The sequence below is a fragment of the Panthera leo genome, chromosome B4 (assembly GCF_018350215.1).
Source record: "Panthera leo isolate Ple1 chromosome B4, P.leo_Ple1_pat1.1, whole genome shotgun sequence".
NCBI classification, from domain to species: Eukaryota; Metazoa; Chordata; class Mammalia; order Carnivora; family Felidae; genus Panthera; species Panthera leo.
In genome coordinates this window covers 29,488,736-29,506,300 of record NC_056685.1, presented here as the reverse complement: position 1 = coordinate 29,506,300, position 17,565 = coordinate 29,488,736, and the positions used below count along the sequence as shown (strand labels likewise).

The 17,565-nt window shown below is 35.5% G+C and overlaps 1 protein-coding gene across 2 annotated transcripts in view; it reads left to right on the top strand.

Annotated features, from left to right (window-relative positions):
• Positions 1 to 17,565, top strand: part of ITGB1 (integrin subunit beta 1) — a 46,803-nt gene that overhangs the window by 16,668 nt on the left and 12,570 nt on the right. For both annotated transcript variants that reach the window (XM_042945303.1, XM_042945304.1), the window contains exons 2-11: positions 964 to 1,030; positions 3,970 to 4,055; positions 6,571 to 6,793; positions 8,508 to 8,678; positions 9,175 to 9,413; positions 12,643 to 12,798; positions 13,579 to 13,674; positions 14,014 to 14,103; positions 15,769 to 15,909; positions 16,089 to 16,288. In XM_042945303.1, the coding sequence (XP_042801237.1) occupies positions 964 to 1,030; positions 3,970 to 4,055; positions 6,571 to 6,793; positions 8,508 to 8,678; positions 9,175 to 9,413; positions 12,643 to 12,798; positions 13,579 to 13,674; positions 14,014 to 14,103; positions 15,769 to 15,909; positions 16,089 to 16,288 (1,469 nt within the window). The remainder of the gene's footprint in view (positions 1 to 963; positions 1,031 to 3,969; positions 4,056 to 6,570; positions 6,794 to 8,507; positions 8,679 to 9,174; positions 9,414 to 12,642; positions 12,799 to 13,578; positions 13,675 to 14,013; positions 14,104 to 15,768; positions 15,910 to 16,088; positions 16,289 to 17,565) is intronic.

The following is a 17,565-nucleotide window of genomic DNA, read 5'->3' as shown; positions in this document are numbered from 1 at the left end:
TTTGTATTCTTGTGGGAGAGGCAGATATTCATGCATAATTGGCTCCTGGTCCAAGAACAGTAAACAGTTAAAGGATAGGGTTAGTGACCTGTGGCGAGACCCATCTTTGACAGCTCTGCTAAAGTGTAGATTAATATTATGAAAATGGAAAATAGTCCTATACCTAATGGGTGCAGGTTGGGATAATTCTGAATAATATACAGGATAATACTTAATTTTTCTTTGGAGATTCTGGGAGACATTTAAGCCTCTGTCAGGTCTTCTTAAGCTACCCTCCCAAACTTTTTCTTTTTAGGTCTCATTTGTAGATCTAGAAATTACAGGGAATTGAATGGAATATTTCACTAATCCCATGCATAGAAGTTGATTTTAGTTAAAAAGATAACTAATTCTAGGAGATCAGACTCAAAAATTAAGTCAGGCCTTCCTTGTATAGGATGTTGGTCTTAGCCTGAGGAGAAATGGAAATTATTGAAAAGTTGTAATCAAGGGGGTGAACCGTGAGGATTTCGACGGGTTCACTCAAAATTCAGTATTGAGGTAACGGAGGCATCTGGATGTGGCTGGCTGTGTGGCCCCCATAGGAGCCACAGAAGGTAATAGGCATAGAGAGAGATTCCGTGGAACAAAGACTGTTAAATAGCTTTTATGGTGTTAGCGAATACTTGGCACTTTTTTGAGCACTGTTAATTAGATGTTAAAATATATTTGATAGGGAGAAAGGCAAGAATGGATTCAGGGATCTGGCACGGAAACTATTGTAGAGTAAGTGAAAGATGAGGTAACTGGGAAGGGGAGGTGGTGGGAAAAAAGATATAAAGAAGGATGGCAGAAGAAATGGTCTGAGAGGTATTATGTTTATGAAATCAACAGAAGATAAGGTGACTGGGAATGTTTTGTGTTTAACGTGTTATCTTTTTTGTTATTTTCTTAATATTTAGCCATGTACATTTTGTATTTCAGATGAATTTACAACTGATTTTCTGGATTGGACTGATCAGTTCAATTTGCTGTGTGTTTGGCCAAGCAGGTAAAAAAAAAAAAAAAAAAAAAGTTTTCTGGTTATCTTTTCATTTCAGTGTCTTGTATTACTTCTTGATGACTTAGATTCCATCATGCTGCTCCTTCTGAAAGCCCTGCAGTGCCCCATCTCACTCAGGGTGACAGGCAGTGTTCTCACAGAGGCCTGCAAGGCCCTTCGGCATCCGGCTCCTCTCGCCGCTACCACCCAGAATAGAGATAAGGCCAGTTGGCTAAGGAAATGCCGAAGCGACAGGAATATAGTATGCTGCAGAAAGGTCTTTTAAGATTGTAACAGAGGTTTAAGTGAGCAGAGAGAAAGCAAAGGTGTGTAATGTATTAGAAGAAAATAAAGTAAATGTGTAGGATGATGGATTATGAACAAGCCATTACTATCACAACTGACGTTCTAGAAGATGTTCTCCCTCTTTGATCATAAAATCTTGGCAAAATGTTTATTTAGAAGATGAATAAAAAGTAAAGCTGAAAATGTATTTAATCCTCTTACAAACCATGGTGCACCCACCTCTGGAATAATGGATGTGTAGTTCCCTCCTCCAAATCTCAAAACGTACATTACATGTGACATTTATTTGATCTCAGGACAGGAAGGAGTTACTACATGGAAAAATGAAGGAAGAAACTTTAAAGGAAATTATTGATAATGTTGATTTACTTAAAACCAACAACAACATAAAATCTCAAAGTGTGTAGATGTCAGAACACCATCAGCTTCTCAACAAGATGAGAAACTCAATAAAGGTTTAATTTCATTAGCATGTATAGAGACCTAATAAAAACAGATGAATGCCATAGAGGAATCATTTGCAAACAAAATTTACAAAACAAATGGTCAGTAAAATATGGTAAGAATGAAACCTTAAATAAGTGACAAGTGAATTGATACTCTAATTTATATGGGTAAAATGAGTAAAAGATTTTTTATATTAAGTACTTGGAGGCGCCTGGGTGGTTCAGTCGGTTGAGCAGCCGACTTAGGCTCAAGTCATGATCTTTTGGTTCATGAGTTCGAGTCTCTTATCAGGCTCTTTGATGACAGCCTGGAGCCTGCTTCGGATTCTGTGTCTCCTCTTTCTGCTCCTCCCTGCTCCTGCACACTCTTTCTCTCTGTCTCTGAAAAACATAAGTAAACATTAAAAACAATTTTTTAAAAAAGTACTTGGTGCTTGCTGAAGGTTTGGTGAACATGGTATTTTGTATACTGTTTGTGGGATTATAAATTTAAATATTACTTTTGGATAGAAGTTAGTGTATATTAAGAATGTTAGGGGCACCTGCGTGGCTCAGTCGGTTGAGTGGCCGACTTCGGCTCAGGTCATGATCTCGCGGTCAGGTCCGTGAGTTCGGGCCCCGCGTCGGACTCTGTGCTGACAGCTCAGAGCCTGGAGCCTGTTTCAGATTCTGTGTCTCCCTCTCTCTGACCCTCCCCATTCATGCTCTGTCTCTCTCTGTCTCAAAATAAATAAACGTTAAAAAAAAAAATTTTTTTTTTTTAAAAAAAGAATATTAAAAACATTAATAGTTTTCCACTCAGTGTTTCTATTGTTTTTCATCTGTGATAAGGAAATCATTAGAGTTTTACATTGTGAGAATGGTCACCACAGTGGGTACATATATGTGTGTGCATGTATGTTTATATTTGTGTTTGGAGAATTTGTGTGTGCACGTGAGCAAGTGTGTGAATGATGCACTTATGCAATTGAAAAAAATCTAAATTTGCCCAACATTAAATAGGGTACATTAATATAATGTAATATATAACCATTAAAAGGCATATTTTTGAAGATTTTTTTTTTTTTTAAGTTTAATTATTTTGAGAGAGAACATGAGTACCTGAGCGGGGTAGAAGCAGAGAGAGAGGAGAGAGAGAATCCCAAGCAGGCCCCATGCTGTCAGTGCAGAGCCCATCATAGGGCTCAATCTTATGAACTATGAGATCATGACCTGAGCCAAAATCAACAGTTGGACACTTAACCGACTGAGCCACCCAGGCTTCCAGTTCCAAAGAACTGGAAATGAAACAGGATAAAGTATAAAAAGTAGTATGCAAAATATATATTCTCTATATAAATAATGTCTCTATGTGTGGTTCCTTGCTATTTTTTTTTTTAAATCTGTCTTTATAGAAAAAAGACTGGAAAGAAATATACAAAAGTGTTAACAGTAGTTATCTCTTAGGGAGTGGATTATGGGTGATTTTTTTGTTTTTTACGCTTTTATATATTTTCCAAATTTTCTACTATGGGTATATGCTAGGTTTATAATTAGAGAATACACATTGGAGACAGACCATGTTAGTGCTTACCACATGAAAGGCATGCTGATCCTTAGGTAGGTTCAAAGAAATGTGAGACATACTTTGGACATAGAGCTTGAAAAATCATGAGATTGTGGACTGGATGAATTGAGCTTTTCAAGTATTTACATACTAAAAATAAAAGGAAAGCAGTTGCAGATGCTTCTGGAGGTATGGATATGGTAGTATGAGTTAATTGAAAATAAATAATATTTTACCCAGTTGTAAGAAAACTGACAATTACGACCATCAAACAATAGATCCTGAAATTATGCCTTTGAGGAAAAGAATAAGCGTATAGATTACTGGTACGTAGTCTGCTATAGAAGACAAGAAAAAGATCACTATTTTTTCATGGGTCTCTATGCCAAGGTAATCTGAAATCACCAGTCTTTGGAGTACATCTGGATCAGTTCAGTAACTATTATGTAACATAACGTAATGTAATGTAACATGATGTGATATGATATGATATAATATAATATAATACATAGTATTATAATATGTAACAATATATGACATATTTTGTTATTCATATTTAACGTTTATATATGTTGCATTTTAATCATTTTTCATTATTTTCTCTCTTGAAACTTCAAGTAAAGTTGTCTGTTCTTTGTTTCTCCTGACAGATGAAAATAGATGTTTAAAAGCAAATGCCAAATCCTGTGGAGAATGTATACAAGCAGGGCCAAATTGTGGATGGTGTGTAAATTCAGTAAGTAAGATTGCTCAAGGCATTTACTCTCTAGTCATTTACTGTTGCCCAATTTTGTACCCTTACGAAATGTTAGATATGATTTTCAGTTAAATCAGTGTTTATCGAATAAGTATCAATTCTGTGTCTAACACTATGTGATGGTCTGGAGGTGTGCTATTTAAACACAGTAGCCACTAGGCACATGTAGCTATTGAGCACTTTAAATATGCTCCAAGATGTTCCAAATTGAGAATTACTGTAAGCCCCAGATACATCCCAAAGTTTGAAGACTTAATGATTAAAAAAATCATTAATAATGTTGAAATGATCATATTTTGTATATATTGTTAAAATTAGTTTCCTGTTTCATTTTATTTTTTCTTTTTGTGTGGCTACTAGATAATTTTAAAGTACATTGGTAGCTCGCCTTTGTGGCATGCATTATATTTCTGTTGAATAGCCTCCCATAAATCCCTAGCCATTTAATTTGACTGTTGTAGATTTTTCTCTTTTTTTGACAGGAGAGGTAGAAATTAACCTTCCTAATTATATTTGAGTTAAAACTAAGATAGAATTGATTTGCAGCCTAATAAAAGCCCATTGAGGTTAGGGTTTAAATTTTATTCAGTGGTCATCTCTGTACATTGCTTACTTGATACCTTTCACAAAGCTTACTAATGTTAAATGAAAAAGTAAATATGAATGAATGAATCAAAACAGAATAAAGGGAAGTCATTTTGAGGATTTATAATTTATTCACAGGGTAAATAATATCAGAAGGTCAAAGGTTAATTGCTTGATTTTAGTCAGACATTTGACCCCACACATTTCAACTGCTTGTTTGTAGCTGTACGTAACTGGTCAAATATCAGATATTTTGTATGGTTTAACCATATGAAAGGGAAAATCAGAGGTTTTTGTTTTGTTATTTCAAAGTTTTCCTAGTGACACTTTCTGTTCTCATAAAAATGGTATTCTGGAATTCAGTTGGAGACAGTGGAAGAAATAGGGAGTGCTCTGAGTTCTGTCTCAGGCAAGGCTTACTTGCCAAACTGTTCTTAAGCCTTTGATATTTGTGGCATAATTCTTAAATTATTAAAGGGTATTTCAGAATGTGTTTAGTGAAACTTTGAGTGTTACAGTCTTAAGTTTTCCACGCTAGGCTCCTGTGCTTTGGTAGTATTTCAGGTTTGATAATACAAGAAAGTAGTTCAGCTTTGAATTATCTGCCCTTTGGTATTCCCTTCCAGGTGTTTTTCTAGTTACATAAATGCTCTTTATGTAACCGATCAAAAAAAGTAACTGATCAAAACCATTATATATTCTTTGTATTTAAATATCCTCATTACACAGCACTGTGAAATTTGTAGATAGTAAACAAATACCATATGAAATTGAAGATAAAGTGACCCAAAATAAAAGGCATTTCCTCATTTTCCCAGTGTCAAAATTAAAAAACAAAAAAAGCAAACAACTCTGGCCTAGTACAACTATATACAATTTTTAGGGATATATGTGAAATACTCAAATGTCTATTCTAATAATTGATTGTTATAGGTACACATTTTGAAGTGACACATACCCACCTATACACTAAGGTCATTGTTTTTCTCCTCAGATTTCATGAAAAATTTTTATTCAGAGATTTTACGTGCATCTTAACAGCAGTGTTTTTGCTTTCACTGAGATACTTCTTCAGTCATCTGATAATATTTTTATTTCCATCTAATTTGTTTGAGGTATAACACATTTTGAGGTCATATCACTACTGGAAATTTTACCCCAAGCCACAAGTACCATTTATATACCATTCAGACCTTTTTTATTTTTATTCTTTTAAAATGCACTCTGTGGATATGTATTCATGACCTTGTCAGGTAATCAAATTTTACTGCTATTATTGTTTTGTATTGTCACATAATCACCACTGTGATTATTGTTTTTAAAAATAAATTTTAAAAGACTTATTTAAAATACTAGCCAATACTTGAAATTTTTTCAAACCTCTAGGAATACTTACTAATTCTGTGTTAAGTTTCTTGGTCTCCTTTTTAAAAATTGTATCATTAATTGAGACATCTTCAGGCTAATGAGAGACTTATATAAGATTTTTCTAAGGGAAATTTTGGGAAAAAAATACTTGTCCAGTAGTTGGGTATATACATTATTAGTGGCCATTAAGCATTCTGAATAAGTGATTTCACTGAAGAAATTCCTTTGATTAAATACTTATAATTTGAAAGTGGGACAGTTAAAATGTACATTTAGGTCAGTCCTAAATATTACCAAAGTAATAAATTATTAATAATATATTAACAAAGGTATTACTTTTCTAGAGAATGAGTTTGTTTGTTTTTAAACAAGAGCATATGATTTGGGTGAAGAGGGTATTTTGTTTAAAAACCAAAAATGAAGTGTGTTAGTTGTGTCACCTGATTTTTGCATTTAAATATTGCATGTTTGCAATTATGATTAAACAGAATGTTTGACTATTATACTTACTATTTATACCTATATTTTGTATGTCACTTAGACATTTTTACAAGAAGGAATGCCTACGTCTGCGCGATGCGATGATTTAGAAGCTTTGAAAAAGAAGGGTTGCCATCCAGATGACATAGAAAATCCCAGAGGCTCCAAAGATGTAAAGAAAAATAAAAATGTAACGAACCGTAGCAAAGGAACGGCAGAGAAGCTCCAGCCAGAAGATATTACTCAAATCCAGCCTCAGCAGTTGGTTTTGCAGTTGCGATCAGGTACAGAAATCTAATTGCATGAATACCTTTATTTCAACAGGAGCTTTTTGACAACTTTATATTTTCCATCAAGGGGTTTTCACATACGGACTGGTACTCACATAGAAATGTGGAATGTGTCAAACTTTACAAATTTGTAGCAGACATAGCATTCTGCAAGTCACATATATTTGAAATAATAAAGGTTGCCTCATGTTCAAAGCAAATTCTGTTAAAGAGTCAGAAAGTATTATATTTAATGGGTTTTAAAAATAAAAGTATCCATCCTGAGGTATAATTACTTAATATACAGACAACATTCTAACCTGTGTTTTTCCTTGTATTTGTTTAATGTTGTGAAAATAGTAAGTTTTTATGAGAATCTGTGGCAGTCCTGCATCTGAAAAAAGAAAGAAGAAAACAAGCCTTCTTCCTCCACTTCCCAGTTTCCATCCCTTTTCTCTCAACAGAATGGTGCACACTGTGGTCTCCATGACTTCCCCTCTTGAGCACTTTTCAGTCTGCTTCTCTACCTGTTTTGGCAAAGCTCTACCATCACTTTGAACCACCAAGCCTAGTGGATCCCTGTCAGGGCCTTTTTTCTTCTTTTAACCTTTCTGTACCGTTCCTTGAAACTTCTTGAAATGCTCTCCTCTTGGCTTCAGCAGTAGCACTCCTAGTTTTTATCTCTTAACATTACTTTCCAGTCTCCTTTTTGTGTCTTTTTTCTTCCTTCCTCTTTGTAGTGCAGTTAATTGTTGCTTTTCCCTCGTAACTTTAAAGCCATTTGTGTGCTGTAACACAGCCTTTCTCCTAAGCCCCAAACACATTTACTCAGCTGCCTACTAGAAATCTGTATAGAGAACATCCACAAGTTAACAAGCAATGAGTTTTCACCCAAACCTCCTCTTTCTTCTGTGTTTTCTAAATGAATTTTACCTTCTGCCTCTTTTATCCCTCCCCTCTTCTTCTTCCTCATGGTTTCAGTTCAGATCTTCATGTCTTCCTCAAGGATTTTTGCAGTAGTTTCTTAACAAGGCTTTGTGTCTCTACAGTTCATTTTTAAAACTTTTTTTTTTGCCAGGTTTTCTGAAGTAAAAATCAGACGATATTTACTTAACATATAAACAGAGTACAGAATGTCTTACAACTTCACCCTCTAGAAGTCAGGTATACTCTCTAATGTGCCCTGCCTTACCCACCCCAGACTAATTTATGCAGTTTCATCTATCTCTTGTCCTTGGTCATAGTTATAAATCTACTGTTTGTCTGTCTTGCCCATGGAAGTATTGTCTTTTTCATCTTGAATGCCCAGTGCTTAGCATGGTAAGTATTTGTTGAATGAAATGGAGTATACACTCATTTAGTTAACCAGTGAAATTCCCAGGTTTTTGTAAAGATTATGGCAGTGGGGTGTCTGGGTGGCTCAGTTGGTTGAGCTTCCGACTTCGGCTCAGTTCATGATCTCATGGCTCGTGAGTTCGCGCCCTGCGTTGGGTTCTGTGCTGACAGCTCGGAGCCTGGAGCCTGCTTTGGATTCTGTGTCTTCCTCTCTCTCTGCGCCTCCCCTGCTCATGCTCTGTCTCTCTCTCTCAAAAATAAACATTTTAAAAAAAAGATTATGGCAGTAATACATTTCATTTTATAGTGTTTATTTTTTGAATCCAATTTGGTTTTTCTCATTTGCTTTTGATTGCTGGAAACTAACTTCATTTTCTAATCTCTGTTTAATTAGGGGAGCCGCAGACATTTACATTAAAATTCAAGAGAGCTGAAGACTATCCTATTGATCTCTACTACCTTATGGACCTCTCCTACTCTATGAAAGATGATTTGGAGAATGTCAAAAGTCTTGGAACAGATCTGATGAATGAAATGAGAAGGATTACTTCAGATTTCCGGATTGGTAGGGATATCAAGAAAACTAATAATTTTCATTTGTCTAAGTCTTGGCAATTTTGTTCTTCATCACATACTTATGAAATAAACAGGCCAGTTTTTAGCCTTTTCTTTCTGAGAGGAAACCTATTCCTGTCACATATCTAGTAATCTTTGTCCCTCTGTTACTTTATGCTACCATGTTACTTAACACACATCATACCACCATAGATAATGAAACAGGGACTTATTCCATTCATGTGTTGTATTATAAACATGTTGAGTACTCAAATTCTAATTCGTTACTAATTAATGACTACACCTGTCAGCACAACCTAATCTCATTTTACACCTGGATTTTTTGTGTTAGAATGATCTCCTTTCCAAACTTTATTATTAAAATCTTATTTCTCATTAAAGAAAAAGGTTGACTTCTATGTGGTAACATACTTTATTCTTTTTAATGCAAGTTCATGTCTGTCCATCCATCTATCCTTCTCTCTACATGCATTTTTCCTTCACAGGATTTGGCTCATTTGTGGAGAAGACCGTGATGCCTTACATTAGTACAACACCAGCCAAGCTCAGGAACCCTTGCACAAGTGAACAAAACTGCACCAGCCCATTTAGCTACAAAAATGTGCTCAGTCTTACTGATAAAGGGGAAGTATTTAATGAACTTGTTGGTAAACAGCGCATATCTGGAAATTTGGATTCTCCAGAAGGTGGCTTCGATGCAATCATGCAAGTTGCAGTTTGCGGAGTAAGTGCATTCATTCCTACAAAGGGCTATTGTATGAATTTTAGGTGTGATTTTACTCTCAGTAAAGAAACATTACCTACTTACCAAATCATCCTTCATTATCCCAGAGAAATACAGAATTGGATCCCTTAAATTCCCTCCAGCTACACAAGTGTTTTGTAAAAGCATATTTAATCATTACGTCCTTATTTCAACCAGGCAATTACTTCTTTTATATGGGATTTTAAAAGCCAGAATGCTCACCATTTGAAACAGTGGGGCAGTTTAGCTATGCTTGGCTAGCATTCTAGGTGTTTAGAAGAGGCACAGGTGTCCTGACTTTCTGGCTTGTGCCAAAGATGGAATTGATCTTGTCCAAGGTATCACCAGGAGAATTAAAAGAGCTCAAATGGAATTGTATCTCCGATACCATTTTCCTTTGATCAGTTTTCTTCTCATTGTCTTTGAAAGATGTCTTCCTGTGTCTTAGTAATTCAAAAAGAACTTTTTAAATTCTGCTTTGTAATCTATATGAACATATATATTTTGAGAAGCCCTACAATATTACTAATTGTATTTATTTTTTAAATTTATTTTTGAGAGAGAGAACACATGATGGGGGGAGACAGAGAGAATCTTAAGCAGGTCCCATGCTCAGCTGGAACCCACTGTGGGGCTCAATCCCACAACTGTGAGATCCTGTGAGCCAAAATCAAGAGTGAATAGGACGTTTAACTGACTGAGCCACCCAGGCGCCCTTATTAATAATTTTAATTGTAAGGTTTTTAGTAAGCTCATCTCCATTAGACTAGTGATAGAATTCTATGACCCATTTAGCAGCTGAAGATTTTGAGATGACATTTTCATGACATGGCTGAAGCTGAAACCAGTAAGCATTGTGAGGTATTAAATAAGATTTGTCTTAAGACCTACTTCTGTCTCATTTTTCCTCTTTTTTTTCCTTATGGTACCCCTGTTCCCTGGAACACTCATATATGTTCCCTGTTCCTTGATTCCTGAAGCTTCCTAATGGTTATTTTTCAACCAGTTTTTGCTAAGGTGCTATATCTTATATCCAAGATATCCAAGATAATGATATGGTGTAGCAGTATGGTATAGTGTTTAAGAGAATAGACTGTTAGAACATGGTTTCACATTTTCCCATGGCTACTGATGCTAGACAATTTACTTAGCCACACTCGAGGACTGTATCCTTCTCAGTATGAAGGGACAATAGTAGATATACCTGATAGGACTGTTAGGAAATACAAATACAGTAATCCATATAAAGTGGCAGTAAGCACTCAGCAAATATTAAGTACTATATTGTTGTTACTTTTGATTTCTCCCTGGGGCAGTTGTAATTTAAAGATAGTCTCGGCTTTTATTTATTTATTTATTTTTTTAAACATTTTATTTATTTTTGAGACAGGGAGAGACAGAGCATGAACAGGGGAGGGTCAGAGAGAGGGAGACACAGAATCCGAAACAGGCTCCAGGCTCCGAGCTGTCAGCACAGAGCCCGTCGCGGGGCTCGAACTCACGGACCGCGAGATCATGACCTGAGCCGAAGTCGGCCGCTTAACCGACTGAGCCACCCAGGCGCCCCTAGTCTCGGCTTTTAAAGGGGAAGAAAGATTAATATTCCAGGTAGTGCCTAGCCTGCCACCCTTTCTCACATTTATTTGTGATCCTGTTGGCAGCTCCCTGTGGAGAGAACATTCTTTGGGCTGCCTCCAGCTGTGCCTCAGCCTGTGGGATTAGAGCAAGCCATAGCATCCATGGCCTCTACTGTCTTTCCATGGTTATCATGCTGACTGAGAGTAACTGTTCCACCTACTTCCCTAGATGCAAGAGACACTTGGATTGCCAGCATTAGTAAACTGAATTCATATCTTCAAGGAATTTACAGCTTTATGAGGATATATACAAGATGTATTGAGTAAATTTAGGCAAATGTAATTACAAATTTACCATAGAAGAGGATTTCATTGCTACTTTTTTTTAAATTTTATTTTTTAAGTAATCTCTACACTCCGCATGGGGCTCGAACTTACAACCCTGAGATCAAGAGTTGCACATTCCACAGGCTGAGCCAGCCAGGTGCCCCTTTATTGCTACTTTAAATTCTTTGTTGAATAAAGAAGAGAATAAAATAAATGAACAAATAGTACTTATGAGGTAGACTGGATGGAATTAGGTAGGGCAGGTGTTTGGAGAAGATGATTTCTTCTGTAGTTAAAAAAAGGAAAGCCTAATACAGAGGGCTGATAAAGGAGGCATATACTATAGAAGGTGGGAGCAAGGATGGAAGGATGGATGAGAACAAGGCAACAGCAGTAGGTAAAGGACGGAATGGGCTGAGACATTTCTGTTTCCCCAGCAAATATTCATCAGGTACCTACTGTGTGCCGGGCCCTGTGCTTGCTACTGAAGAAGCAGATGTGCTCCCTGCGCGCGCCCCCCCCCCCCCCCATAGAGTTAGCCTACCTTCTAGTGGGGAAGGGAGATGTTGATTTTAAAAGATACAGTTTTTTATTTTTATTATTTTTATTTATTTATTTTTTTTTTTTTATTATTTTTTTATTATTTTTTTTTATTTTTTAATATATGAAATTTACTGTCAAATTGGTTTCCATACAACACCCAGTGCTCATCCCAAAAGGTGCCCTCCTCAATACCCATCACCCACCCTGCCCTCCCTCCCACCCCCCATCAACCCTCAGTTTGTTCTCAGTTTTTAACAGTCTCTTATGCTTTGGCTCTCTCCCACTCTAACCTCTTTTTTTTTTTTTTTTTATTTTTATTATTTTTAAAATATTTATTTATTTTGAGAGAGCATGCATAAGTTGGGGAGGGGCAAAGAGAGAGAATCCCAAGTAGGCTCCACACTGTCAGTACAGAGCCCGACGCAGGGCTTGATCCCACGAACTGTGAGATCATGACCTGAGCCAAAATCAAGAGTCAGATGCTTAACTGACTGAGCCATCCAGACGCCCCAAAGATAGTTTTCAAAAACTAGCTGAGAGAAATGGGCAACCAGGCAAGACATAGTTTTCCAATGGGGTGGAGGAGCCTTAATGCGTGGGCTCTGTGCATTTATTGGCGAGAGTATTAGCACTGCAAAAAAAAGAAGCTAAAAAGATACAGAATTAGGTTAAAAGTACAATGGCAGCCTATATGAGGGTTAAAGATTTATTTGCAGTGATCGTGGATAGTATTTTTAAATTGAAATCATTTTCTTTTCAAGTCATTGATTGGCTGGAGGAATGTTACACGGCTGCTGGTGTTTTCCACGGATGCTGGGTTTCACTTTGCTGGAGATGGGAAACTTGGTGGCATTGTTTTACCCAATGATGGACAGTGTCACCTGGAAAATGATGTGTACACAATGAGCCATTATTATGTAAGTGCTGAATTCCTTATACATTGAATGAACTCATGTGGAATTTTAGTGTTTAATACTAAGAGTATTGTGGGTGATTAAGCTTGTAGGTTTTACTAGGTTTGGGGGTTTGTTATTTTGGTAAGTGTGGGCTCTAACCTAATGTGCAAGGAAGCTAGTGTTGCTGTTCTGAAGATGTGGCTTTGTGCTTGCTTCCTGCTGCTGAGCCAAGGGCCTCCACCTGTGAAAGGAGCTGCTTGAACACTATTTTTTTTTTTTCCATGCCTCAACCTGTCGCTGTGGCTTTTCTCACTTGCTCATATCATTTGGTAGCAAAGTTGATATTATTCCTAAGCAAATAATTTGTATAGTAATATACTCCTCATCTTATTTCTATAAGATTTTTGAAAGTAGGCACTCTATTTTTACTGAAAACAAAGATTGTCAAATTATTCAAGTTCTAGAAGAAATCTAAACCCTGGCAAAATTTGGTCTTTTTCTTAAGTGATTTATGATACAGCCTTTAATTATTGACAATTCTTCAATTTAATTGTTCTAACATTTAATACACATAGGCCTTGCTTTTCAAAATCTTTTTATTGAAGTTTTTACACATACATAAAGATAGAAAATTAGAAACCCATGTGCACACATCTCCCATGTCTGCAGTTATTTGTGTTATTTCAAGCAGTCCTGTGTAAGTAATCCAGTTATATATGCAGATCATTATTACTTTCAAAAAGTATTGGAAAACTGGAATACATTGGATGTAATTACTTACAAATTTTATTAATTTCTTAGGATTATCCTTCTATTGCTCACCTTGTCCAGAAACTAAGTGAAAATAACATTCAGACAATTTTTGCAGTTACTGAAGAATTTCAGCCCGTTTACAAGGTAACTATCTATCTATCTATCTATCTATATATATGCATATATGGGTTAAAAAGAAGAACCAGTTTCTAGACCCTTTATGTTTAGTCATTAGAGGCAAAATCATATGTCTGAATTGAAATGTGGGAAAGTGTCACTAGCCAGACTGGCTGGATTTTACATAAGTGGTTTTTATTAAGTTTTAATCACATATAAAATGAGTTGTTTTTTCTGGTCTGACCCCTTATGTTATTTAGGAAATGGATAGGGAACTCATTAAAAATAAATATTGTATATTCAGTAGATGCTGATTGGTTGAATGAATAGTATTTGTATCTCATGTGTTTTATCTTTTAATTTCAGGAACTGAAAAATTTGATCCCTAAGTCAGCAGTAGGAACTTTATCTGCAAATTCCAGCAATGTAATTCAGTTGATTATTGATGCATACAATGTAAGTACATATTAAATAAACTGTTTTAGACAATACCCTGTTGAGAATACTTTGCTCAAAGAAAGTAAAACTCTCTCCATATGCAGTTTAGCAAGCCCAGAGGACAACACAAAACTAACATTCTGTATATCTGGAAGAAAACATCTTATATTCTCTTGCTAAAGCATAATTATTTACATAGCCTCAACAAAGCAAAAATGTGATGAAGACATGTGGAGAAGATTCTAAATATTCAATGTCACTAAATAGGTTTCCTTGTCAGAAAACAAGTGGAACATAACTTAGATTTACAGGATTACTTCAGTCTTCTCTTCCCCTTTCTCAATCCTTTGTAGATTGGTTGTGATGAATTATTCTGGAAAAGTTTTTTGCCAGTTCTTCTCTTGCCATGTATTCAGAGATGCAGTTTTCTATTCTCAAGGGATACACAGACACTCATATATATATGTACCATAAAATATCTACATACATATATATATATATATATATATAATATATATATATATATATATATATATATGCTTTAACTGTTTTAAAAAGATTTATAAGATTTTTTTTCCCCACACATGAAGTTGAATTGTGTACAGCTAATTCTGATGCTTAAGCATTGATGAATAATCATTTTAAGTAGTCAGGAGACATTTCTAACATTATGGTAATCAATGTGTGTCCACCCTCAACCTTTTAACAGGTTGAATTTAAGATACTTTTTACCTCATGTTAGGGTTTCCTAAAATGTTTTGGAAAGACCCTACGCAAAGAGACGGGTTTTGTATTACAAAGATTTTCAGGATTCCGTTTGGTTCATGTCTTCCCCATAGTTCTCCACCCAACAGAATATTTTAATATTTTCCTTAGTCACAGGCATGTAGGCATGTGACAGCTTGCCGCTGAGTCTTCTCTTTGTCCTGAGCATTCTGATATTCTAAAAAAAAAAAAACAAAAACATTGGCTTGAATTCTTTGTACTTGGGGTTTTGAGTTTGCTGGTGTTTTTTTTGTTTTTTGTTTGTTTGGTTTTTTTGGCTTGGTCTATAATGGCTCTTAAGCATATGTGTTCCCAGACTGTGTATAGTCAGTTGTTTACCTTAGTCCCTAGTTGGCTGGAAGTGGTAGGGCCAGAGAAGAGCCATATTGCCAAATGGGGACAGAAAATGTTTGTTCTGAGGTCTTAGGACTTTTCATAATTTATATTAGGCCTTTTCTGCACTGTATGATCATCAATAATTAAAGCACAAATAATCTTATTATATATTTTTAGTTTATTTATTTTGAGAGAGAGAGAGAGAGAGTGCAAGCAGGGAAGGGGGAGAGAGAGAGAATCCCAAGCAGGCTCCACATTGTCAGTGCAAAGCCTGATGCAGGGCTTGAACTCATGAACCATGAGATCATGACCCAACCCGAAATCAGGGGTTGGATGCTTAACCGACTGAGCTACCTGGATGCCCCAGTACTCTTACTTTTTAATCATGTACATTATTTTGAAAAATTTTAATTAGAGCCTGTTTCTTTGGGGTCTGTGTTTTCTAGTCACTCAGAATTTGGCTCCAAGCCTTTTATTTAAATGATACTATTTTCTTAATAGTTCATTTTGCCCATTGGTTTTACCCAATCATTGTACTTTATTTTGTTTGCCTTTCCTGTGTGTGATTAGTGTTTCTTTTAGTCCCTTTCCTCAGAAGTCATTTTGGAAAACAGCAAATTGCCAGAAGGAGTAACAATAAACTACAAATCTTACTGCAAGAATGGGGTGAATGGAACAGGGGAAAATGGAAGAAAATGTTCCAATATTTCCATTGGAGATGAGGTATGTTGTATAAGCATTTTCTGAAGGAAAGAAAAAATTGCTTGTTTATAATCTAGTTATAGATTTGAGAAACAGTTTATAATTTGAGAAACAGTGAAAGAAATTAGTAGCTTTTTGAAATACTTTTTAGCAGATTCAGATTGCTTTGTTGTTAATTTAATTGTTTTTTTTCCTTCAAGGTTCAATTTGAAATTAGCATAACTTCAAATAAATGTCCAAATAAGAATTCTGAAATCATTAAAATTAAGCCTCTGGGCTTTACTGAAGAAGTAGAAATTATTCTTCAGTTCATCTGTGAATGTGAGTGCCAAAATGAAGGCATCCCTAGCAGTCCAAAGTGTCATGAAGGAAATGGAACGTTCGAGTGTGGAGCTTGCAGGTGAGCTGAGGTTGTTGGAGAGTGACAGAGAAAGATCTAGGTTTAGAAAGTTATAGACAGGCTGCTTTGAGACCTCGAGGAGAAAAATCTCTATATGGAGGAAATAAATTCTTTGTTCCAACCACTGTTGCTCATCACGTTACCAATTTGACAATCTTGTGTGTGATATTTCTAGAAAGTTCTTCGTTGCCCGCCCCCCTTTTTTTCCTTAAGAAGACTGCTCTTTGAAATAAAAGGTTTTATAGCCATCTAAGACATATATTTAACAAATTGTTAAGGTAGCCTTTGGGTTTTTCCCTCATATAATAGCATAGCAGCCTGTATTTTCTAGAGCTAAATAAGCTCAGATAAAATATGTTTACAGAAAAATGTTTTAGGAAAATATATCAAACTTAACAATGGTGGTTTTATCTAGGAAATGGAACTAGGAAGCAGTAAAGGGTGTTCACCTTGTGCATGTACCTCTGCATTGTTGGAATAATTTTTTAAAAAATATATTTGCAAAGAACACTATTTTATGAACATAGATCTATTACTAACAAAACTTTAATCAAATTATTTTAAATTTTTTTTTAGACTATGATATTTACCTCTTATCTAAAAATTAAAATTGAGTATACTCTGAATACAGCTGTCTCCTTAAAGGATAGGAGGAAGGAGAGAGTATTTTGATCTAAATATCAGCCCCAAATGACTTGGCTTTGAAGAGTTTTCAATTGTGAAAAATAACTGTATTTCACCATCAGTTATTAGTTGTCTAAGTAATAATTAAAATATTTTAATTTTTTATGTTGCACATATCCTGATTGAGTCATGTAGATTTGTTTTATTTTTAAATGGTATTTTTAAATGATATGTTCAATATGTTTTTCTTCACCTTCCATGATCTTTTTGGGGTGTGTTTCTGGTACTTTTTAAAAAATATTTATTTAAGTAATCTCTACACCCACCATGGGACTTGAACTTGACCCCGAGATCCAGAATTGGCATGTTCTTTGGACTGAGCCAGCCTGGCACCCCTTATTGTACTTTTTTAGATTAACAATTGGACCACTGCTTTAAATTTAGAGTTACTTCACCTATACTACCAAATGTAATAGCATATCATTTGAATACAGCTGTTACACTCTTTTAAAGTAAGTTGATCCTGTGTTTCCAAATGTTTTGTTTACCTTTTCAATGCTAGATTATATTTTCATCTTGATCAAAATGGTTATTTTTCTGAAGACAGGTTTTTTCCCATGCCTTTGCATATATTCCATATGAACTTGACTGGT